Source organism: Globicephala melas, chromosome 7 (assembly GCF_963455315.2).
Source record: "Globicephala melas chromosome 7, mGloMel1.2, whole genome shotgun sequence".
Classification (NCBI taxonomy): Eukaryota; Metazoa; Chordata; class Mammalia; order Artiodactyla; family Delphinidae; genus Globicephala; species Globicephala melas.
The window spans coordinates 94,365,754-94,391,434 of NC_083320.1; the positions used below are offsets into that span (position 1 = coordinate 94,365,754).

Consider the following 25,681-nt stretch of genomic DNA (forward strand, 5'->3'; position numbering starts at 1 on the left):
CCTGGGGAAGGTGCCGTCCTGGACCTGAGTCACTGGACCTTGGAGGACGGTGGCAACAGTAACACCCCCACCCCAGCCCTGTCCCCAGCTTGAGGTTTCTGGGTGCGCAGAGCAGGGACTGAATCATCCCAGGTCTGTGTTCTTGCCCCTGTGCCACAGTCTCCCAACAGGTGAATTTTCTGTGGGCTGGAGACCCCTGTGGCTTTGCTTTCTCAGCCTGGGACCACTGCCTGGGCGGGGGGGGGGCGAAGGAGAACCGGATGTTTCTGTTTCCAACAGTGTTGGCCTCATTTCAAAGAAGAGCCACGTAAGTTCTCCTCTTACCTGGGGTACCTGGGTCCTACCCACCTTGTCCCCTGTACCCCACATGGCTGGTGGGGACCAGTTCAGAGAAGGTGGTATAGGAGGGCCAGACAGATCTGGGTTTGAGTCCTGGCTTCATCTCTCATGAGCTGTGTGGCCCTGGACCAATGACTGAGCCTCTCTGTGGCTGTTTCCTCTTCTGTGAAATGGGGAGAGAGAATCCTTACCTCACAGGGAAGGTCCAGGGATTAAATTAATGCTTATCGAGCAGCTGGCAGAGTCTAGCTCTGGGAAGTATTCAACACACGAGACCTATCATGATTCCCATCAACACCCTGCCCCGGCCGACGCGGGCTGGGCTATGCCACCTTCCTCCTTTGCCCAGCAGTGAGAACTTACACACGTGCCAACCATCTCTGTTTTGCTTTGTTCACGGAAGTCTTGATTCTTGCCGGTAGGGAGGGGACCTGGATGTGGAACCTGAGGTCTCCTGCTGCCTCTGGAAAGCCTCCAAGTGTCAGGGGAAGAGCACATGGCGCCCCCATTACTCCTGCGCCCTCTTTTTTCTTCCTCCCGCCAACTAACTGCCAGGGCCCACCTGCCCTCCTGGTGGTTCCCAGTGCATCTGCTGGGGCTTCTGGCGAGCTCTCTGAGGCTGCCTGCCTGGCTCCCGGTGCCCAGGAGGGCAGCACCGGCCCATCTTGCTGCTGCAGTCGCCAGGGAGCTCTGCGGCTTCTCTAAGTGGCCCAATACCCCTTGATGTTAGGTAAGCCAGCCGGGAGACGGAGGCACCCAGAGGGCATGGCGAGGGTGGGACGTGGAGGTCTTAAGGAAACCTGAGCCGGAGACAGGGGCTACCAGCTCCCTCACAGGACACTCCTCCTGGCCAACACGAAAAAGGGTCTCCAGAGCTCCACTGTGCGTGAAAAGTTGCCATATGGAATGCGGCGCTGGGATCCAGATTCATGCTCATGCTATTTATTTATTTAGGCGAATTACAGCAGCTGCTGTGTCTTAACTCAAGCCATCTGCCTGGTACACTGCTCGTCAGGAGCGTGGAAATCTCCACAACTCATCTGAGACCCCGAGGCAAGGGGGAGAATTGCCAGGAGCCAGGAAGAAACCCTCCTCCCGCCTCTGGTCTCCTGGACTCAGACTCCAGGCCTGGCCTCCTGGGGTGCGAGCACATGCGCCCGTGACCACGAGGCTGCAACAGCAGCAGCCGGCCCAGGGCCGATGCCCAGAGATGACCACGAGGCACTCAAGCAGCAGGTGCTCCCCGGAGCCACAGGGGACCCGTCCCCAGGCAGCTCCCCAGCGGTTTAGCTGAGGGGCACCGGAGCCACCCGTGGGTGTGACCCAACCCCCTACCCCGGGGAGCTCTACCTTCTGTTAGCTGCAGGTCTCCGTCCCACAAGCCCCGGGCGGTCGGGAAGGCCCCTCCAGCATCCTTGCTGAGCTAGTGAGCCACAGTCCTCAGCTGTTGCCAAGGAGACCTTCCCAATGGCTGGAGCACATCGTCATGCTCTGCCGTGGTCCCTCGCCTCTTCAGGGCGTGCGTGTGGCTGTTTCTGCCTCTCTGTTCCTGGGATGTCTGTGTCGCACACACGCGCACACACACACACACTCCCCGCTCAGACCTGTGGCGCGCTGTGCTGTTTCCTTTCTGTGGGCCCCTGTGGTCCTCACCTCTCTCCAGCTGGCCTCAGTAGCTTCTCTCACAGGATGGGAGCTGGGGCTTCCGAGGCCCCTCAGCCCTTAGTGTAGAGTTTATAGCCCTTGAAGAAGAGAAGGGCAAAGCCCCCCTTCCCGTGGGGCTGCCTATTTCCTGAGAGGAGGGAAGCCGCCCACCCTTCCCCCGACGCAGCCCCACTCAGGATGAAGGGATGGAAGCAGGACCCACCGGCCGGTCTTACTCCTTCCCCCACCCCATCCTCCTTAGCCCCGCCTCGTATCCACCAAGTCTCCCCAAGCTCCCTCGTCACCACTCTGACTCAGGGCCACCTCCCTGCTCCGAAGGTGCCCACGAGCTCACAGTCCAGGCCTCATGGCTTAGAATTCCTGTTCTTCAAACCAACCAACCCACACTCAATAAATGAATCTTTTAGAAGGTACAACCTGTAAAGGTCGCAACATCACGAAGTAAGCCTGCCGCTAACGCACGTTCCCATTTCGGAAGCCGAGGTGCGCCCGCCCTGGGTCCCACCAGCCCGGACTCTGGCTCTGCCTGGGGCCTCTGTCCTCCGGCCACTCCGGCCCCGGTCCGGGTCAGGTTGGATGCCACCCGTATCACGCATGCTCCGTGCACAGGAGTTTGTGGTCGCCTCTCCATCACTCCCACCTCGCCCTGCCTGACTCCCCGATTCAAGACGACAGCACGGGACGCTCCAAAGGGCTCTACTTAAGTCACATCAGGTCACACTGCAGAGCGAGGACAGGCCGGGGACACCCGAAGACGGAGAGGAGCTTAAACTCAGAGCCAGGCCCCAAGTTGGAGAAGAAAGAGCAGCAGCTCGCTGCTAACAGGCCATGAACACGAATAAGCCAGGACTGCCTCACTGAAGAGGGTTTCAACAGACGCGCCAGAGAGCCGGGCTTTCACGACGTTATCAGTATTTACAAGTGCAGAGGCAAGGTATTCACCAGGGCTCCTGCGCACAGAAAATTAACTGCAGGAGGCTCTACTGCAAACTCAGCCTTCACGGCAGCCTCCTAGGAAGAAAACCCACGTATCTACAAGGGGATGGGGTGGGAGGGGCGTTTAGTAACCCCACGGCCGCCCCACAGCAAGGCCTTCTGCTCCCTGGGCTCAGCTTGGAAGACGGCGGCGGGCGGGGGTGGGGGTGGGCAGGGAGGTGGCAGGGCACTGGCGTTTCTGGTCTCAGCCTGGTGGCCTCGGGCCTGCCCCGCTGCCCAAGCTCTCTACAAGACAGGGCTTTTCTGCTCTGCCTGCAGCACCAGCTGCATCTTCTCTCATCATTACCCGGGCTGTCCCCATCTCACAGGTGAGGACATTGCTGGGGACAGAGGAAACTGGTTCCTTGGTTCCCTGTACTGTGCCTCCGCGGGACCTAGCCCTTGGGTCTGCAGACGGGCGGGCTGTGGTGGGCCCCGTGCTCTCTGAGAGCGAGCCCCGGGAGCCCCGCCTGCGGCCTGGCCGCCGCTGCTGAGGGTCCCGTCCGGGTTCCCTCCTCCAGCGCTGGGGCAGCGGCTGCACGTAGACAGTTCTGTGTAGACGCTCTGTAGTCTGCCCCCAGTGCATCCAGACTTCCGCTCAAACAGAGGGAGACACTCGGGGTTCTCAGAAAGCCACTTTGCTACGGGAGCCGTCTGCAAAAGGGGCGAGTGGCAAGCTCCTCCCAGAACCTAGAATTTGGGATGCGTGCTCTGGAGATGGAAGCTTCTGGCACCATCAGGGCTTTCCACAGACGTCAGACCAGTGTTCCCTCCCACAAGGCTCCACGGGCTGCAGAGCAGGCCGCCGACCGACTCTGCTGGCCTGGCCTTTATTCTGATGGTGGAACCGAGGCCACCTCTGATCCGGGTCTTCACGTAAAAAGAACGAGAAAAAATAGCATCATCCACATCCCCACTCAGGAGAGCATCCCTGTAGGCGCGACGCTAGAGACCACGCGCTTTCTCTAAAAAGGGTTTTATACCACACTTGAAGGTAGTAAGACTTTCAGGCAGGATCAGGGCAGCTCAGACCACTAGGCATGGATGAGCACGGTGGCCAACCACGCTCTAGAAGGGTGTGAAGCCAGAACAGGGGCCGGCAAGCCGCGAGCCCTGAGTCCACTCTGTGCCTTATTATTATTATTATTATTTGGGGAGGGGGGTGCGTACGGCGTGCAGGATCTCAGTTCCCTGACCAGGGATCGAACCCGTGCCCCCTGCAGTGGAAGCGTGGAGTCCTAACCGTTGGACTTCCAGGGAAGTCCCCACTCTGTTCCTTAAACATCCTCTTCAAGACTGGGGCCCATATATACAATGGAATATTACTCAGCCATAAAAAGACATGAAATTGAGCTATTTGTAATGAGGTGGATGGACCTAGAGTCTGTCATACAGAGTGAAGTAAGTCAGAAAGAGAAAGACAAATACCGTATGCTAACACATATATATGGAATTTAAGGGAAAAAAATGTCATGAAGAACCTAGGGGTAAGACAGGAATAAAGACACAGACCTACTGGAGAAGGGACTTGAGGACCCGGGGAGGGGGAAGGGTGAGCTGTGACAGGGCGAGAGAGAGGCATGGACATATATACACTAACAAACGTAAGGTAGATAGCTAGTGGGAAGCAGCCGCATAGCACAGGGAGATCAGCTCCGTGCTTTGTGACCACCTAGAGGGGTGTGATAGGGAGGGCGGGAGGGAGGGAGACGGAAGAGGGAAGAGATATGGGGACATATGTATATGTATAACTGATTCACTCTGTTACAAAGCAGAAACTAACACATCATTGTAAGGCAATTATACTCCAATAAAGATGTCAAAAAAAAAAAAGACTGGGGCAGAACCACAGCTGTGCGGAATATCTAGGGTTGGGATAGCAAATCCCTCAGGGGAAAACACCGCATTAAGAGTTCTTAAGGTTGGGAAGGGGTGACAGGTAATTAACCAGGTTGTGGCCCAGGGAGGGTGTGATAAATATCGAGGAACAGATTCAGCACTGACAGGGGGCATGAGTCAGAGGCCAGAAGAAACTTCACATGGAAACCTGGAAAGTGCAAACACCAAAGTCAAAATGCCACTGCAAAGGGAAATGAATGATGTGACTGCAAGTAACACAAGCAGCGCGAGAAAAGAAATCCCAGCAATAGGGAAGGTCCTTCCTTGCTCACTCTGGCCTGCGATCCCACTGCTGCACCCGCACCCCTGCTCAGGGACCCGGCAAAGCCAGGCCTGCTCACGCCCTCAAAGGGGCTGGAATAAAGCACAAAAGGAGATGGGGCTGCAGGAGGGGAAGGTGGCAGGGAAATTTGCTGCGGGCAGTGCTGTGCTAGCTCCCTGCCCGTATTTTTCGTTTCTTCCAGACTCCCTGACTCTGCGGACCTAGCTACAGCCAGGGGACCTCAGGGGCGGGTCCGTCCGTGCTTGTGGTTCTGTGCCCATCTCGGCTCCCATGGTTCTTGGGTACCAATTAGCAAACCGAACACCTCCCGCCATCTCCAAGCCCCGACTTCCCGTTATTTATGCAAACAAAACACCCCTATTCGAATTCTAAATATATCAGCAGGCCAGGTGACCTCATCTACTTAACAATAAAAGCGCTGGGTCAACTTTCTCTGGGTGGAGGGGGGCGGTGGGATCATGCTATAACCTTTTCCGCATCTTATTCCAACAGCCCACGAGCCTAGAAAGGAAAACCTCATCCCTCGCAACCCAGCTCTGACCCAGAGGCGAGCTGCAGGCTGAGCTGCCTCTCCCGCGCTCCAGCACTTACTTCAGCAAGTCCTTGTCCTTGTTGAGATGCTGGAAGAAGGAAGGCTCACAGATGAGCTGTTTCTCCTGACACACCTGCTTGCAGGACTGCCCGGGCTCAGCAAGCTTTACCTGCAGGGCACTCAGGGGCGGCCACATCACTTGCCCATGGCAGAAGTCCTGGAATGACAATGAAATCATCAGCCAAGGGACCAGGGATGCAAGTGGGGGGTCCCCAGTCTGCCAACGAGCCCCAACAAGGGGGCCGGGCACCTGGTCATGGGAGAGCAGTGAGGGGCAGGAGGCAGGACCAGACAGACGTGGGTTGGAACCCAGCTCAGCTAGAACACGGCCTTGGCCTTGGCTTTCTGTGCACAGCACTGTGTCTGCCAGTAACGGGGGCTATTCATTCGTACCGCCACCTACAATGATGCAATCGAGCTAAAGCCTCCACGCTTGAAAGCCCATCTCCAGATCCACCTTCACCAGCTGTTCTATTCCCTCCGCCCTAATTCCAAAGACATTTTCAGTGTCTACCTAATTTGGCGGTTACCTAATATGACACTGTTTTGTGAGTGCTGGTTTCAACTTTGGGAAGCAAAGGAGCACAGCAAGGAGTCTGCAGGCATCTGGGAGAGGTCTGCAGGCATCTGGGAGAGGACTATTGTGGGGTCGTGGTCTTGAGAGAGGCTCAGTGCTTGTTGGTTGGAAACAATTGTAACACACAAATTCAACGGCTAGAGAAACAGTCTGAGGATGTGTGATAGGAGGTCAAGTAAGCTGGTATCCCCTGCAGGGAGGGGCGCCCCGAGGCATGGAAGGTGGTGGCATGCTCAGGATGGGGCTGGGTGGTCATTCCTAGGATCTGGAGGGTGCGCAGGAAATTAACACATCCAAGGAAGTCACGGGCGGGGAAGACCAGGAAGTAACCTGTGCAGCATGGTGAACGGGCAGCCTAGTTATGAAGCTGAGTGTTGAGGAGAAAGACGCAGTGGGACCAGGGAACGGGCAGGTGCGGAGTGGGAACTCTCTCTGCCCTGGGACCCCAGCTTTCATCTCAGCTGTGCCTGGAGCGACCCTGAACAGGTACTGAGGGTGGAAACTCATGCACCACTGGCAACCAGAGCTTGCTCTGCTTGCACGATGTTGATGGAACCCTAGTAAAATTCTTCTGAATCTCCGGGGCCGCCCAACCTGCAGAAGATGATGTCAGGGCAGGAGCCCTTAAGAGCCACGTTTGTGTAACTTTTTGGGGGGCGGGCTAGCCCTCAGGGGTACCCAGTGGTTAGGGTTAGGATCCTGGGCTCTGAATTCCACTTGTAGGAATTCACCCCAGATGTATGGGACACAATTGGGCAAAGAAACCTACACAGGACACAGGAATCCCAGCAGTATTGTTAGAAGAGAAGCAGAAGACTTGAAACAACCTAAAAGCTGTATTTAAACAGGTAACTGTTTAGAAGTAGTGAAAATATGTCAGTGAGAATGTATACTGGGTGCAGCCGCTATGAAAAACAGTATGGAGGTTACTCAAAAAACTAGAGTTGCCATACGATCCAGCTATCCCATTCCTGGGCATGTATCTGGAGAAAACACTAATTCAAAAATATATATGCACCCCTGTGTTCACAGCAGCACTATTTACAATAGCCAAGACATGGAAGCAACCTACGTGTCCATCGACAGATGAATGGATAAAGCAATTGTGGTTGGACGATACATAGGTAGATATGGATACAGATATAGGAATACTACTCAGCCACGAAAAAGAATGAAATAATGCCATTTGCAACAATATGGATGGACCTAGAGGTTATCATACTAAGGTGAAGTAAGTCAGACAAAGACAAATACCATATGATGTCATTTATATGTGGAATCTAAAATATGACACAAATGAACTTATCTATGAAACAGAAACAGACTCACAGAAATAGAGTAGACTGCTGGTCGCCAAGGGGGAGGTGGGCGGAAGAAGGAGGGATTGGGAGCTTGGGATTAGCAGATGCAGACTATCATATGTATGTATAACGGAATCACTTTGCTGTACACCAGAAACTAACACAACAATGTAAATCAACGAAGCTTCAATAAAATAAATTAAAAAAAAAAAAGAAATGGTGCCAAGAGCAGCAGGCCCTTCTTAAGGTTTGGTGAACCATCTGGAAAGCCTGAAGGTGATAAAATTGAACAGATGGAGGCCTGAAGGTGTCCTTAGTCGCTATGACACCAGGTAAGGCAGGAGGGAGTGGGGATCTCAGTTATGATTCTGGCCCCCAGCTAGGAGACTTCATAGCTGCCCCTCAAGCTCTCTCTGCCCACTTTCACATCTAAAAATGAAGAAAATATCACTTGTCCTTACATAACTCCTGTCAGATTAAAAAAAAGACGTGACTCTTAAGAAGGTACCTACAGATGTTAAAGATAACATTCCAAGGAAGACCCTTATTTGCTGCCAGGGTCCAGAGCGAGAAGTTGAGTTGCCTGGATTATATATGACAATCGCCCACAAGGGGCATCCCTTTGCCCAGCTGCTTGGAGGGCACAACTGACGCAGCAGCCCGTCATAAGCCTCTTCTCACCCCCAGGTGCCAGCCCCACTGGGTGCTCGCAGAAAGCTGGAGGTCCTCTGTTTCATTCAGCCTCAGCACCAGCTATCAGGGCAATGCCGACACGCCTTGTCTCCCTGTTTGCTCACTCACTCGTTCATTTGTTCATTCAATAAAATACTTGCTAAGATGCAGAAAAGCCTAAGGGTTTGGGGCTCGAACTGCTGGGGTTTGAATCTCAGCCTCTCCATCTAGCAGCTGAATGCTCTTGGCTAGCTCTGTAATTTTTCTTTGCCTCAGTTTCCTCAACTGTAAAATGAAGAATACATCAACGGCCACCTCCTAGAGTTGTCGAGGGGATTAAGTCAATTATAATGTGTAAAGTGCTCAGAAAAGTGCCTGATAAATATAACACCATGGGTTGGCTCTTCTAGGCCTTGGGGGTGACTTGGTGGAAAAAAAAAAAAGGAACCAAAAACACCTGCCTTTATAGAGCTTATTTTCAGTGAGGGAGACAGAGAAACAACAGAAATCAATTATATGTAATATATTAAAGGTGATAATTGCTCTAAATAAGAATGAAGTGAGGAAAAGGAATCGGGACTGTTGGGGAAGAGGGTATTCAGATAAGTCATCATTGAGAAGGTGACATTCAAGAAAAGACCCGAGGAAGTAAAGGCGTGAGCCATGCAAGTGTGTGTGAAGGACATGATAGGCATAGGCAAAGCAAGATTGGAGGCTCTGACAGCGAAGCTTCTAGCAGGTTCCAGGAGGAGCAGGGAGTTGCACACAGCTTGAGCAGTGTGTGCACGCTGGGGCCGGAGATGGGAGGAGATGGGGTCTGGGAGGTCCCGGGGGTTAGAGTACCCAGAGCTTTGGGGGCCCATGCAAAGCCTTGGCTTTTCCTTGGAGTGAGACAGAAGCTACTGGAGAGTTCGGGGCAGAGGAGTGACTGAGCTGAGAACGGAAGGCAGGAGAAGAAGCAGGAGCAGAGAGACGGGAAGCCACGCAACAGTGTGGGAGAGAGAGAACGGCCTCAGGCCAGACCCACATCTTTGTCCAATAAACCTCCATGAAATGCTCATGTCATAGGGTGGCTTTGAAGGTTTTCTCATGCATCCATTCAAAACTTGACAAATGATCATTAAAGCCTATGCTGGGTGCTGGAAATAAGAATGTGGATGAGACAGAGTCTCCGGGTTCAAAGACTCCATCTAGTAAGAGAGGCTGGCATTTAAAAAATGACAGAACAGTACAAAACAGATGTCCAAACAGGATGTAAAGGCCACTGAGAAGAGAGAGAATTATTAACTCTGGGGAAGGGAAGGAGGGTAGGGGTAGCAATCAGAGAAGGCTTCCAGGAAATAGGGACTTCTGGGCTGGGTTTTGTAGGCTAAATAGGAGTTAGTGGCTTATCATAAACATGGTGCTTTGCAGATAACTGGTGCTCAATAAAGAGCTGTTGAACTGCACTGAAGGGTTCTGGCATCGTGGGGCTTTGATAGTAGAAGTAGAAAAGAATAATATTCTAACCCAGAAGCTTTATACAACCAGAGGAGACATAAAGAGTAATTTCCAATCTGGTTAACAAGCCCACTTAGAAACAGAACATCTGCATCCCTCTCTAATAATTATTTCAACCAGTCACCAAATTTCCCTAAATTTGCTTGACTATGAAATTCTCCTAGAGTAACTATAATAAGAAAGGTTTATTAATCAACAAATTTATGAGAAAAAGTAATGTTCGGAACCAATGAACACAATGAACTGTGAAAAAGAAGTAAGGATGCTGCCTCTATAACAAAGGCTAAGTAGCAGCATGGAGAAAACGTTATTTATCAACTACCAAAAGAGCTGGAGAAGACTGGGTAGGGGGAAGAGGGAGGCGACTCTCTAGGAGGGAAGCACCAGGTGGACGGGCTGGCTTGTCCCTCCCTCTCCGTGGCATGTGGTGGGATCTTTTCCACAAACCCCCCACCCCCAGAGTGGAGGTCTGCCCAAACCTTTGAGTTACTACGTCCATGACATATCAGGTGCAAGTAGATTTCTGCGGAAACGCACATTGTCTGGAACCAAGAAAACAGGTTCAGATACAGATCTGGGGGCAGGATCTAAAGGAAGTAAGGTCAGGAATTTCCAAAAATAAGAAAGAAAAGGGGGTGGTGGTGTAGGTTCAAGGCCATGAAACTGGGGTTTGGGCCAAGTTCAGCCAGCTATCTTATAGCTGGGAAATCCAGGGCCAAGCACAGAAAAAGTGTCCAATACATTGTGACCGGATTAAACACATTTTGGGTGCCTGCCGGCGCCTGCCCTTCTCAGCCTGTGCTGTCCTCAAAAGGAGTGAACTCTGTCCACGGGTGGCCCCTGGGGCTGATCCCCAGCAGTGGGTGCGAATTTACATTTCCACAAGGGCAACAGAGGAGGTGGCTGTGAAGCTGAGCTGTGGTGACTCATCTCTGTGATGATCTTTACACTGCAAATCAACGAGCCAACCAGCTCACCCGGAAAGAGTCAGACATAAACCTCCCACATTTCAAATTCTTCTACGACTAGGAGTCTATCGGGAGAAACAAAAAAGACGTCCACACGCATGCGAATGTTCAAGATAACACTCCACTTTTCACGACAGCTAAAAGGACGAAACGACCCAACTGGAGAATGGATAAACAAACTGTGGTCTATCCATACAGTGGAATATTATTCAGCAGTGAAAAAAGAATGAAGTACCAACACATGCTACAACATGCGTGAACCTCACAAACATTAAGATGAGAAATCTCCGGGAAAGGAGAATCTACAAAGACAGAACACAGGTCAGTGTTTTCCTGGGGCTGGGGGAACAAGCCAAGACTGACTGCAAATAGGCACAAAAGAGCCTTTTAGGGTGATGGAAATGTTATAAAACTAGATTGTGGTGGTAACTGCCCAAGTCTATCAATTTACTAAAAAAAAAAAAAAAAAAAAAAATCACTGAACTGTAACCTTTACATGGAGTGAATTTTAGGGTCTGTAAATTACACCTGAATGAAGCTGTTTAAAAAACTACACCTCGATTGGTTTCTGGGCTCCTGCAGCAGCAAGTAGTTAAGGCTTTCAGAGGACCTACTGTGTGCCAAGCACTGTTCTTTGTCTTGAACATGTATTCATCTACTGATTCCTCCACCAGCCCTATGGGGTAGGTAGTAGTATCCCCATTGCACAGAAGAGGAAACAGCACGGAGAGATTAGAAACTTGACGGAGGTCACCGAGACAGTGGGGGCAGAGCCAGGATGTGAACCTGGCTGTCACAATGCAGGGTCCAGCGATGAAATCATTACCCACCCAGTCCCTCTGGGTTCAGGAATGGCTGGGCAAAGAGCAACCACTGATTTTTCAAAAGAGGAAACATTCCTAGGTGACTGCCAACTTTCTCCCTGTTTCTACGCCTTTTCCTCTTCCCCTGCAAGCTGGCAACTCCACCATTCCCCCTACCCTGCCAATCAGCTTCACTGCCAGGCTCGAACATGCCCCATGGAGTTCGGGATGGGCCCCGATGAGCCGGATTTCCCAGGAGCTGAAGCTGATTCCACTGAGGCTCTTGGAGCTAACGCTTTTCTCCCCTCCGTATCTCCAGAGTGCTTTTCACATAAATGACACAGCTCCTTGCAAAATGATATGAGCACAGTCGTCTTGTAGAGTATTTGCAGGGTCTTTACAGAAAGTAGAAAATAGGGCTGAAGAGCATGTGCATGGTTTTCAGAAATCAATCTCAACATCGCCAAGAACTTGCTCTACTCTCCAGCCTGAGGCAAATACCTAAGTCTTTCCCAAGAAATACACAAGGAGAACCTTAACAGGCCTGGACACACCCAGGTTAGGGAAGAAGAGTGCTCCTGATCTTAGATTACAAGGATTTTTCTTCTTGGCACACACTCCTGCTGCTGGAGCAAGTGCCTCTTTTGGAGAGCTGATATAAAACAGCATGCAAGGCTTCCCTGGTGGAGCAGTGGTTAAGAATCCACCTGCCAATGCAGGGGACACGGGTTCGAGCCCTGGTCCAGGAAGATCCCACATGCTGCGGAGCAACTAAGCCCGTGCGCCACAACTACTGAGCCCACGTGACACAACTACTGAAGCCTGCGTGCCTAGAGCCTGTGCTCTGCAACAAGAGAAACCACTGCAGTGAAAAGCCCGTGCACCACAACGAAGAGTAGCCCCTGCTCGCCGCAACTAGAGAAAGCCCGTGCACAGCAACGAAGCCCCAGTGCAGCCATAAATAAAGAAATACATTTATTACAAAAATAAATAAAGAGTGTGCAATCCAAATCAACATTTTTAGTACAGTAAAGGGAGAGAGGGCATTAAGCGAAGAAGCAAGTGGCTTTCCTAAAGCCAGGATTTGTTCCCATTGGTGCTGCCTAGGCTGGTAGGGTAGGTCAAGCTGCTATCGACCACTCTGTACAGAGTATATGTTGAAACCTGGGGCTTTTCTCAATTGCTGTCAATTGGCTTCCTCTGGCTCCTGTTGCCTGGGGTGAGTATGATGAACAACCTTGAAAGGGTTCTGGGATAAAAGCTTCCTTATTCCCCTAGCAGATCGCATGGAGGACTCTGAAGGCAGAGATCAGCCTAATTAGGGCTGCGATGCTCCTACAGTTTAAGAGATGGGAAGCTTATGCTCCCACCACCCCTTCGGAGCTTGAGGCTTTCCTGTTCATACCAGGAACACCGCTCTGCTCTCTCCTCTCACTGCTCTTTGAAGATATTCTTTTGGCTGCAAAAATAATGAACACCCCAAGCTCTAAAACACTAAAGCCTGGGGTTAATCGTTAGAGGCAGAAGACCCAATCTGTGAACCAGTGGGGTCTTGGCTTCCTAATTTCCCTCTGGTTTGGGGGAACATTATGGCTCTGACAAAACCCTCCCCAGAGGCCTGGGATAAACTCAAAATAGGCCCCTTTATTGCTCATTTAGCAGCACTGAGAGAATGTTGAGTAAGAAATGCCCCAAACACAAGATTCCTAGAATGACTTTTCTAAAGCACCAATCTGAGAGCATCACTGCCCTATTCCTGGGTTAAAACCTTTCTTTAGCTTCTTGTCCCAGAAACAAATTCTGAATTCTTCAGCTGAGCCTCAGCATCTTTTCATGATGTGTCTCCTCCTCCAAACTCTTCTCTCACATCATCTCTCTCTTCAGTCACAGCCAAGCTTCCAATAATTCACCACCATTTCTCTTTTTCACCCCCAGGCCTTTGCATCGCGACCTCTCTGTACCACGACTTTGCCTTTAGGACTCATCTCCCGCAGCGTGCTTCCCCGGTGGCGCAGTGGTTGAGAGTCCACCTGCCGATGCAGGGGACACGGGTTCGTACCCCGGTCCGGGAAGATCCCACATGCCGCGGAGCGGCTGGGCCCGTAAGCCATGGCCGCTGAGCCTGCACGTCCGGAGCCTGTGCTCCGCAACGGGAGAGGCCACAACAGTGAGAGGCCTGCGTACGGCAAAAAAAAAAAAAGATGCTCTCCAAATCATAAGGGCCAAGATGAGCCTCCTGGTTCTTGGCACATAGGGAAAACAAGCACACACACTCACTCCCCTTCTCATTCATTTATTCATGTCTTCGGCTTTTGTGCACCTACTCTGTGCCAGGCAGAGGGCTAGGCACTTGGATGTCAAGGGGAACAAGCTAGGTGTGGCCCTGAATCCCAGAGTATTTGACAAGGTCTATTTGGGGCACGGGATCTTCCTGTTTGAAAGGAAACCTAGTAATAGATTCACAGAGAACAGGCCACATGAGAACTTCTAAGGACTGGCTGGGACTCAAGAATCTTAGGGAAGAAAGAAAGACAGTCTTCAAATACATGTGATAAAGAGCCTTTTCAAGTATCATATGACAGCACTTCCATGTGGAGTCTAAAAAAATGATACAGATGAACTTATTTACAAAACAGAAACAGACTCACAGACATAGGAAACAAACTTACGGTTACTAAAGGGGAAGGGGTGGCGAAGGGATAAGTTAGGAGTTTGGGATTAACATACACACACTACTATATATAAAATAGATAATCAACAAGGACCTCCTGTATAGCACAGGGAACTCTACTCAATATTCTGTAATAACCTACATGGGAAAAGAATCTGAAAAAGAATGGATATATGTACATGTAAAACGAAATCATTCTGCTGTACACCTGATTGATTTAGGTTGTACACAACATTCTAAATCAACTAGACTCTAATATAAAGTTTAAAAAGTCTTTTTACACCTGGTGGTGAGTAACCATTTTCCCTGAGAGGAAGCAGAGACAGGAAAGGCAGAAGTTGGTTCCGTACGCAGCTGCAGGGATCCTAGTAGGATCCTGGCCTCCTTGGAGGGTAGTTAAAGCTGTGATGTGTTAAATCTCACTGTCAGAGGCCACGGCTGCCCTGTCTGCACCTTCAGGAAGGGCCAGCAGCTCCTTGAGATCAAAGAAGATGGGAAGTATAGCTCTGGGACAGGTGCCAGCACCCAGGCCCACAGCAATGCTGCTGGTGCAGGCCTGGGCTCAGACCAAACCAGCGTCAAACCCTGATTCCAAGACTAAGCCCTGCGACTAAGACTCTCTGTTCCCATTATCCAGAGAACGGGGTGATGACTGCCACCTCCCAGGATTACTGTGAGGGTAAATGAGATGATGCATTGGGACGTGTTGGCATAAAGTCTGTACGTAAAGGGCTGCTCAAGTTAGGATGATGATACTGTCATTCTTAAGTTGGGTGTCATGTGAAGAGTGACTGAGATAGTGATTCAAATGCTCAGCTCTTGTGGTAAAGTCTAACACTGTAGAATATATTATGTTATATAATAATACACAAGAATATAATACACTAATGTATAATATAGTAACATCACTAGTGTGTCTTTACTGAGCAGTATGTGTTAGCCCTGTTCTGAGCACTTCACATGTACTAGGCTCATTTAATCCTCCCGTCAGCCCCACGAGGTTCTATTTTTATCCTCAGTTTGCAGGGGAGGAAACTAACACATCCCAGTCATACAACCAGACAGTCTTGGCGGAGGGGCTGGAACCCAGGCGGCTGGCTGCACTGCACTCCCTTCTTGCCACTCACAAAAATTCAGAACATCAAACCTGGCACCCTGAAGCCTCTGCCTCTGGCTCGGCCCGTCCAGCGGCTGCACTCAGGGTCGTCTGCTGCTCACCACGGTCTGTGGCCTCAAATCTGTCCTTTGAAACCTGCCTTGGCCTGCAGTCTGCAACTACTTCCACTTTCAACATGCCATTTCTACTTTCAGCCTTCAGAGTCCTCACCCCCTATTGTGTCAAGATCTCATGACTGCCCCAAGACACTCTGCTTTGTCTTTTAAGAGGAGCCCCTTATTTCTGACATCTGGTCAAGGAGTTCATATTCCCCTACCCACGGGGGTGCTCAGTCTGCCTATTTCTGGCTCTGTGTTGCTTTTGAAGCCTACGGAATGAAAATGTTTGAAAACGACAGCAATGACACTTTTGGCCTTTACTTCTACGAGCACAAGACATAGTTTCCCAACTCTGTTCGGGGTGGTGGGACCCTTGGAACCCTCCGCTGCTTTGGAAGTGAACTTCTGCTTTTATCTGTTTTATATACTTGGATTTCACGTGAAGTTTCATTTGAAAACGGGTCCTATTTTTAAAAACGTTTGAAAATCACTGAAGAGTCCGAACATATTTGCAATTACCAAAGAGATATTGAGCCATCTCTCTGTTCCCTCCCGACCCAAATCCTTGTAAGGCCCCTAGAACCCAGGCAGGGCACAGGTCTGATGGGGAAGGACGTTTTCATCTTAACCATCCAGTCTCTCCCTTAAGTTTCCATTTGACCTTCCACCATCATAAAGAACATTTTTACCCTAAGGACAGACTGACTCCTTGGAGTGACCTTGACAGTGCATAATTTAGAATTTCAAGAAGCCATTCTCTAGCCTGTAGAGTCCTCCAAATCAGGAAAATAAGCACAGAAACATGGTAAACTCTTAACTGTTCATGAGAGTCCTCTGGGGTAGCAGGAGGTAGGACACAGCAAGGACAGATGGACTTCTGAAGAGCCTTACCTGTTTCTCGATGAAAGCGTTGATTCTCTGTAGCATCCCCTCGCACGTGAATTCATACGGCATGTACGGCTCAATCTGCAGAAACAGAACACGGTATCATGAAAGAGGAAGACACAGGACATGCAACACTTACCCAGTTCTCCATTGATTCACTCACACTCAGGTGCCAACACCTGCAGGGATCCTTGTAAGGGGCTAAGACTATGAACTTGGAAGTCAGCAGACCTGGCTTCACAACCTCATTCTGCTCCTTATCAGCTGTGGGACCGTGAGCAAATTATCTACCACCTCTGAGCCTCAGATCCTTCATGGGTAAAATGGTGATAAGAAAAACCCATTTCTTGGAACGTGTGGTAAAGATGACGGGGGGGAAAAAGCGCTTAGTTCAGTGTCTAACACAGAGTAGGCACTCAACAAAAGGTGGAGAGTGTGTCACTTGTTAGAAGGTAAGCTCCATGGGGCAGGGTCCATGGCTGCTGGGTCATCTACATCCCGGTGCTGAGTGGGGCGGCACACGTTGGAACCAGCAAACATCTGGTGAATGAATGCATGCTCCCTGCCCTGAGAAAGGCGCATGATGAGTGGTTTAAGGACCGTGACAGTGACAAAAGCTTTGTTTTGCATTAGTAGGTGAGCACGTTCCCAAAGAACTCATGGTGCAAAAACAGAGTGATGAAGTGTCCCAGAGAGTTCAGCTAGAGGGTCCCAGGAAGCTAGAGGGTCAAAGCCAACTTCTGCTCATGCTGGGCTTTTAAGGTCAGCTATGACTCCAGCAAGCCAAGACTGAGGAGGGCAAAGATGCAGAAGACGTTCCAGGGGGGAGCATTAGTGGGAGATTAGACATGAAAGAAGGACAGCAGGAGGACAGAACTAGGATCATGGAAACTGGTGAGAAAAGCTAGTAAGAGGTTCACTGGATTTCCACAAAAGACTTGTGGTTTCTACTCTAAGGAGCCTAGCCTTTACTTGAGGGTAGCAAGCAACGTAGAAGGTGCTTCACTGGGGTAGGGGAGGCAATCTGATCAATACTGTGACACCTGACGGAAGGGGAAGAAATGCAGGTTGGAGCTCTGCAGTGCCTGTGCCGACACTATGACGCCTGCGTCTTCAGGAGCAGCCGGCTGGCATTATTAATCTGAAATGGAAATTTCACTTGGGAGAATATGGCCAGCAATCCAGTTTGTTACAGCTTCAGAAAGCCCAGTAGCACTTATCAGCACATTCACCACCTCCCTCTTAAGTCTACACTCGCCTATCTCAAATCTACAGGGTGGAGACCTGGACAAAACATCTGTGAGTTGAGGCCTGCTGAAAATGGGACAATTGACGGAGAAGACACCCTTCTGGGGGCAGCCAAGTAGCTGTCCTCAAGGCAGCTTCTCCCGTTTTCCGTGTATGTTGATTCACACATTACATTTGAAATCTTCTTCAACCATGATTAGTAATTTCATAACATGTCTTTGAATGCACAATTAGATGACACATCACACAGGCTGTAACTCAGCCATCCCTGCCCACATCCATCCAGAGAGAGCCGTAAGAGGCTGAGCCATAAGTGCTGTAATATCAGGGTAGGACTATTCTGCATGAGCTGAGGTCCTTTTGTTCCTAGATTATTTATCTCAGAAGAGCTCAAAATGCTTTAACTGACTTAACATCTTTCAAGCTTGCATCTTCTCATCTCAAGCTTTTGCACTTGCTGTGCCTTCTCTAACCCAACCACAGTCCTTTCCACCAAATGTAGACTTTTTCTTTTAAAGAATATTTATTTAATCACCTTGTGAGTGATTCCAGAAGCTTTCTCCAACTGTCTAGAGATATGCCTCTTCCCATGTTTGTGGAAAAAGATATGAACGAATAAGAACAACAAAAAATGTACAATAGAGGACTTCCATATTGGGCTCATTTGGGGATAAGTAGGATTTCTAGAGTGAGGTAAATAAACATCGGTGGGCCATCTGTCATGCGACCGACAGATCCAGTTATATGGTGGGAAGCATACTGAATACTCAAGGGTCATTCCTACAACATATTCTAAAGGGTATCCATTAGAAATGAAAGTGCATTCATTCAAAGGGCTTATGCAATAAACACAGAAAAAGGGCTCTTCCTGTGTCCTACTAACCAAAGCCGGTTTAACCAAAGGGGATGTGACTCATTAACTGCTTTGTGGCCAGTTCACTGTTTTAAAAGATAAGAAGCTAATTTTCCTATAAAGGAAAAGCAAAAAAAAAAAAAAGAAAGAAAGAACTTGTATTCTTAAGCCACCTCTGCCATGAGTTCCACTAGCCCTGCTGTGTACAGAAGCAGGGCCCTCTGTGTGGGAAAGCTCCCCAGAGCCCTGGCTTTAGGAATACTGAGCACTGGCTAGCCTCTGATGTTGGATCTGCTGCACAGATTGTGTGTGTGTGTGTGTGTGTGTGTGTGTGTGTGTGTGTGTGTGTGTGTGTGTGTGTGTGTGTGTGTGTGTGTGTGTGTGTGTGTGTGTGACAGTTTTCTGTAGAACTTCAGGAACAAGTCAAGGTCTTTTGGGGGATGAATGAAAGGGAATGTTGAAACCACACCAGTCACTGAGAATCCCAAGTGGGGTCAGTTATGGAGAAGCAGGGGGGAATGTGCTTGGTCATCTTGCTGGTGGACAAAGGACTGTTACTCATATGGCCATAGGAAGGATGCCTGCAGGCTGCACCATGCAGTCCCTGCTGGCCTTGGAAACGTTCCCTACCCCCCATCTTTTCCTCCGTTTTCTCCTCTTCACCTCCCTTCCAGTGGGATTTCCTGTCTCTAGTATTACTCAGCGTTCTAAGTCAGAGTACGACTTCTACAGGGAACTGCTCTCTGATACCAGTTAACCTCTGCATGGTCCCACCTGACAGGTGGCTTGGCATCTTTCAATGACAGATGGTCTTAGAAGGTACCAGAAGTTCAGGGGTTGAGTCTTATCTCCTCTATCTACTAAGCAGAGAATTTTAAGTCAGACGTTTCCTGGAATTTCTCTTGATGATTTCAAATGTAAAATAGGTCATGTCATTTCCCTGCTCAAAACTACCCATCATACTCAGAATAAAATCCAGAATCCCTCTTGTGGTCTATTTGGAGGCCCTACACACTCTGGCTCCTGCAGACCCTTTTATGGTCTCCATTATTTCTGATGGGAAGTTGGTGGTCTTTCATGCTGTTATTCCCCTGAATGTAATAAAATTTTCTCTGGCTGCTTTCAAGATTATTTTCCTCATCTTTCGTTTTTGGCAGTTCAGCTATGATGTATCTAAGTGTGTTTTTCTCCATATTTATCCTGCTTGGCCTTCACTGAGCTCCCACAATCTGCAGGTTAATGTTATTCATTAATTTTAGAAAATTCTTAGCCATTATCTTTTCACAAATATTTCTTCCAGCCATTCTCTCCTCTGAGGTTCTAATTACACATAAATTAGGCTGCTTGAATATTGTTCCAGAGATCTCATATGCTCTTTTTTATCTTGTTCTTTTTCCTCTGATTTCAATAATTTCTATTGATAAGTCTTTAAAGTTCACTGATTATTTTCGTCTGCTGTGTATAATCTGATCAGCCCACTGAAAGAGTTAATTTCTGATACTGTACTTCTCAGTTCTAGCATTTTTTCATTTGGCTTTTAAAAAAGTTCCCATCTCTCTGCTGAAATCCTCCATCTATTCACATATGTTGTCTATCTTTTTCATCAAAGCTTTTTTAAAAAATAATTAATTAATTAATTTGGCTGCATGGGGTCGTAGTTGTGGCAGACAGGTTCCTAAGTTGCAGCTCGTGGGCTCCTTAGTTGCAGCACATGGGCTCCTTAGTTGCAGCATGCACGTGGGATCTAGTTCCCTGACCAGGGAATCGAACCCAGGTCCCCTGTATTGGGAGCACAGAGTCTTAGCCACTGGACCACCAGGGAAGTCCCCAACAAACCTTTTAATACATTTATCTCAGCATTTAAAATTTGCTGTATGGTAATCCCAACATCTGAGCCATCTCTGGTTTTATTGATGGTGTCCTCTCTTAATGATGGGTCATGTTTTCTTGCTTTTTTGAGTGTCATGTAATTTAAAATCTTGTAATTAAATATGAGAAAGCTTGGCACCAAATTTCTGACCCATTTATAACAAGCATAAGGATTATAATGTTAATAGTCTTTGTATTAATCTCATTCCTTACTTTCTCTCTCACTCTCGTCTTCCCTTTACTTCATTTAATGATGTTTTTCTTTTTAAATTTTTTCTTAATAAACTAGTCGAAAATACTAGTTTCAATCCAGGTTCTACTACTTACTAGTTGTGCGATTTTATGTAAATTACTTAATTTTCTTTAAACCTTAATTTTCTTATCTGCAGAAGGATTAAATGAGACAAGGCTCATAAAGATGTACAGAGAGAGAGCTCCCCTGGTGGCGCAGTGGTTGAGAGTCCGCCTGCCGATGCAGCGGACACGCGTTCGTGCCCCAGTCCGGGAAGATCCCACATGCCGCAGAGCGGCTGGGCCCGTGAGCCATGGCCGCTGAGCCTGCGCATCCGGAGCCTGTGCTCCGCAATGGGAGAGGCCACAACAGTGAGAGGCCCACGTACCGTCTGGAGGTATAAAAAGAGCTTCTCCCTACATATGACCTACTATTATAATTACTTTTTATGCCCCCTTAAGTGGCCTTAAATGGTTTTAGGGAAAGGGTTGGTCAGGGTTTTAAAAAGAGGAGCAGTAGATGTTCCATGAAGTGAACAGAGCCTCATGTAGAAGTGGATAGAACTCAGCACCCACTTAGCGCTTTACATGTCAGGCATTCCCACGAGATTTTTGTTTGACAAAAGGGATCTATTATCTAAAAAGTTTTGGACTCTGTGATCCAAGATTTTCTGCCTCTACATTAGCTTTCAAATTACTCCTCTTCAAAAGAATGCACACTTAACTAAGTGTTGTGGGTTGAACTCTGTCCCCCACCCCCAAAAGATATGTTGAAGTCCTAACACCCAGTACCTGTGAATGGGATCCTATTTGGAAATAAGGTCTTTGCAGATGGAATCAAGATAAGAAGAGGTCATAGTGATTTAGGGTGGGCCCTAATGCAACATGACTGATGTCTCTATGAGAAGTGGAGAAAACAGATAGACACACACACACACGGAGAACACCATATGACAGCAGAGACAGAGATGAAAGTGCTGCAGCTGCAAAACAAGGAATACCTGGGGCCACCAGAAGGTGGAAGAGCCGAGGAAGGACCCTCCATGAGAGGCGTCAGAGGGAGCATGGCCCTGCCAGCATTAATTTCAGATGCTGACATCTGAATTTTAATTGCAGCCTCCAGAACTGTAAGAGAATAAATTTCTGTTGTTTCAACCACCACTTTGTGGTTCTCTGTTATGGCAGCTTTAGAAGCTAATACCCTAGAGGACTCTGAGACTGAAGAAAGAAGAGCCTTCGAGCTCTGCAAGAAGGATCCTCTGGTGGGAAGCTGCAGACATGCAGCAGGTGCTTGAGGTGGCCAGCAGCACCACACCCACTCAGCACTTCATCTCTTGGCTTGGCCACCAGAGGTCTGGGGGGCTTCTGCCCTAAACTTGAGACTGGGATGAGATCGTACACGTCGCTGATGGGAAGCTCTGAGCAGCTACCTCAAAGCTCAATAACTAGACCTGCTCTAAAGGGACATGGGTGACACGCTGGAGTACTCCTGTTCCCCAGGAGATGTGGTCCGTAGCTGAAACTGGCAGTTGGGAGGGCCTCACTTTATTCCCCAAAGGGGAAAGGCAGCCCTTTACACGGGCCAACTGGCAACTCCTCCTCGGATACATGCCTTTCTAGCCTCTCCCCCTTGACTCTCACTGTTCCTCTAACTCATGTCTTTCTGGGCTCACTTCTCTGTTTAACTTTGCAGATTCCTACTCATGCTCTGAGACTTAACTCAATGCTGCATTCTCCAGATGTCCTTATAAGGAGCAGAGAAGACAGAAATAGAAGAGAAACTTACGGTTACCAGGGGGGAAAGGAGCGGGGAGGGATAAATTAAGACTTTGGGTGAGCAGATACAAACTACCGTGTATAAAGGCAGATAAACAACAAGGACCTACTGTATAGCACAGGGAACTATATTCAATATCCTGTAATTAAACCATAATGGAAAAGAATATGAAAAAGTATATATATATACTCATATATATACACACATATATATACATATCGGAATCATTTTTGTTGTACACCAGAAACTAACACAACATTGTAAATCAACTATACTTCAATAAAAAAAAAAAAGAAGCAGAGAAGACAGACACTCCTCCATCTCTGGCATGTTGGTCTTGGCACTGAACATACTCTGCCTCAGTGTGCTGATGTGCATACATCTATGCCTCGCTCCCTCCATGCCTCCCACCATCTATTAGGTACATCGCTATGCTGGGTCCTGAGAACACAGCAGTGAGACAGGTATCGTTCCTGCCCATGCTGCTTACGGTCTAATGGAAATCCAGACTATCACTAACAAAAGTAAGAACGTTATAGTATTACATTAGCCAAGACATGGAAACAACAGTCCATCGACAGATGAATGGATAAAGAAAATGTGGCGTGTATGTATGTACACACACACACACACACACACACACACACACACACACACACACACACACAATGGAATATTACTCAGCCATAAAAAATGAAATAATACCATTTGCAGCTACACGAATGGACCTAGAGATTATCATACTAAGTGAAGCAAGTCAAAGACATATATGATATCACTTATTTGTGGAATCTAAAATATGACACAAATGAGCTTATCTACGAAACAGAAACAGACTCACAGATATAGAGGACAGATTTGTGGTTGCCAAGGGGGTGAGAGGGCAGGAGAGGGTTGGATTGGGAGTTTGGGATTAGCAGATGCAAGCTATTATCTATAGGATGGATAAACAACAAGGTCCTACTGTATAGTACAGGGAACTATATTCAATATCCTGTAATAAACCATAATAGAAAAAGAATATGTAAAAGAATGTATATACATGTATAACGGAATCACTTTGCTGTACACTGGAAACTAACACAACACTGTAAATCAACTATACGTCAGTAAAAAAGAATGTTACATTATTATATATGCAATACTGACTTAATACTCCTGACTAGATATTTATTATGAGATCGACACTGCACTTAAGCACTTTATATTCATTATCTCATTGGATCCTCTCAAGTACCTGTAAAGTAGGTGAAATTAGCCTACATCAGGGATGAGGAAACTGAGCCTCAGAGGTTAAGTAACTGCCCGAGGGGACACTGCTGGACCCCAACCCAAGCTGTCTGATTCTAGCCTGTCCTTATAACCACACCTATACTGCTTCTCTTAAAAAATTATAACAGAGTAATCGCTGCTCTGATAGGAGGAGGACGGAGGGCAGGGTTTACTGGTAGAATCCAAGGCAGTCCCGGGGTTGGGAGAGAGGATAACTTGACCCATCCCCTACAGGGTGGTAAGTTTCCTACAGGCAGGGAGCCAGCCGCGTTTATGCTTATGGAAGTGAGCGTCCCTGACAGTGGTTCAGAGGGCGGTCTGAATACAGTAGGTACTTAATACATGTCTGCTGAATTGTTCTGGAGAGTCCAGAGATGTTAGTTACTTACACAAAATTTTATAAGATGTTTAGGTAGAAAAGCCAAATAAACAGATGCTATAAAAAACATTTTCCAGTATTTCCTTAATTAGTCCTTTTCCTTCTCACTTTTTTTTTTTTTTTTTTTTGCAGGGGAGCGGGTCTATCTTTTCTGATCTTTGGGAGAGCTACATAATGAGGTCACTGACACAAGCAGAATTCAAGTTTCTACTGCTGTGTCTGGGACCCAGGAGCCATGTCGAAAGGGTCTGTAGAATCCATGCACGCATCTGGACACCAGCTCTAATTCCATTTCACAGAACATCCACAAAAATCCCCAGGCCAGTCCTACAGCTGGGCCATTTTCTAAATTTCAGAGTCAAGCTGACATGGAACCATTCTAATTACTTGAACGAAGGGCCTGTGATGCTTTCCACATGATCCCGTTCACATCACAAATGGGGGAAAATGGAATAAAAGATATAACCTTCTGACTTAAAATTGCTTTCACGGCGTCCTCCACCCCCTCCTGATTGTCGAGGTCAACAGTCCAGACGTGTGGCTGGCCGATGAAAACTTCGGCATAAGGATGCTGGGAGGTCAGCTGGAAAAGAGAAAACAGAACACCTCAGTCTCACGAACACTGGCTTTTTTCATTTCTCAACCTTCTGTGCTAGGTGAAGCGTTATGCTTTTTACGGTTCCGAGTTGTACTTGTGTAGGTAATGTCACTTTTTGTTTTGGACCCTTGACGATCGAAACCTCCTAAGCACCCCGTAAGCAGGTAACAATAAAAGAGGGAGGATTCCACAGCTTTCTTTCTTTCTTTTTTGCTTTGACCAGCAGGACATCTACTGTCAGGACCATCTGGAGAAGCAGGCACAGCCCTGACAGGTACAGGTAAGGACACCGAGGCTGTCAAGTGTGCCCGGCTGGCAACACTGGCAGTGCCCACGGGTGCCCACCAGGCTCATGTGGGATGTTTTAAAAGACACACGGCCAGGCTACGCTGTCTTAGACCCTTGGAGCTGGGATCTTGGGCACTTTGGAGGGGTTCCTGGGAGTCTAGGGGTCCCAGGAGGGCATGGCCCTGTGTGAGACCACGGCATCCACAGGGCAGGTCCGGTGATGGCTCCTCACCTTGAGTACCGCTTTGAAAAAAGAGTTAGAATGTCATAACCAGGTGACATGGAGGCTGTTACAGATGGCTTCAACCCCCCAAATCACACCAAGAAATAATGAATATTTACCCTCAGTCATATCCCAGCCCTGAAAATCACCTAGATCAAACTAGCATCTGTTATAAAATACTGGTTAGGATAGACAGGTAAGTATAAGGAAATTACAATAAAGTTCTCATAGGCTTTAAAGTCACAGAAGGACACGTAACGGCACATATGAAAGGTGACAGAAAGGGAAATAATGCTACTAGAAAAAGAGAGAATTTTGGAATAATAATTAGCATAACACTGGAGCCTTAAGAGTCATAAAGGCAATGTGTGATCAGAAAAGCAAGGAAAAGTAGCTTTTGTTTTAAAGGAGGTTTTATTTTAAAAACAAAGGGTGGCCAAAGAAACCCACAGGAATATTGGCAATTCTCAGTTCTTGAAGAATCCGTTTTCTAAAGACAGCTAAATTTACCCCTCAAACTTGTTCCCACCTTTATTCTTGTATCCTTTTAAGGCTGTGGTATAAAGAAAGCATTCTGGTGCACTTTCAGTTCTCAAAG

General features: G+C 48.2%; 1 protein-coding gene across 4 annotated transcripts in view; it reads right to left on the reverse strand.

Moving 5' to 3' along the window:
• Positions 1-25,681, reverse strand: part of MGAT5 (alpha-1,6-mannosylglycoprotein 6-beta-N-acetylglucosaminyltransferase) — a 369,708-nt gene that overhangs the window by 6,627 nt on the left and 337,400 nt on the right. For all 4 annotated transcript variants that reach the window (XM_060302520.1, XM_060302521.1, XM_030850100.2 and 1 more), the window contains 3 exons: positions 24,441-24,557; positions 16,352-16,426; positions 5,753-5,910 (listed from right to left, as the gene is read on the reverse strand). In XM_060302520.1, the coding sequence (XP_060158503.1) occupies positions 5,753-5,910; positions 16,352-16,426; positions 24,441-24,557 (350 nt within the window). The remainder of the gene's footprint in view (positions 1-5,752; positions 5,911-16,351; positions 16,427-24,440; positions 24,558-25,681) is intronic.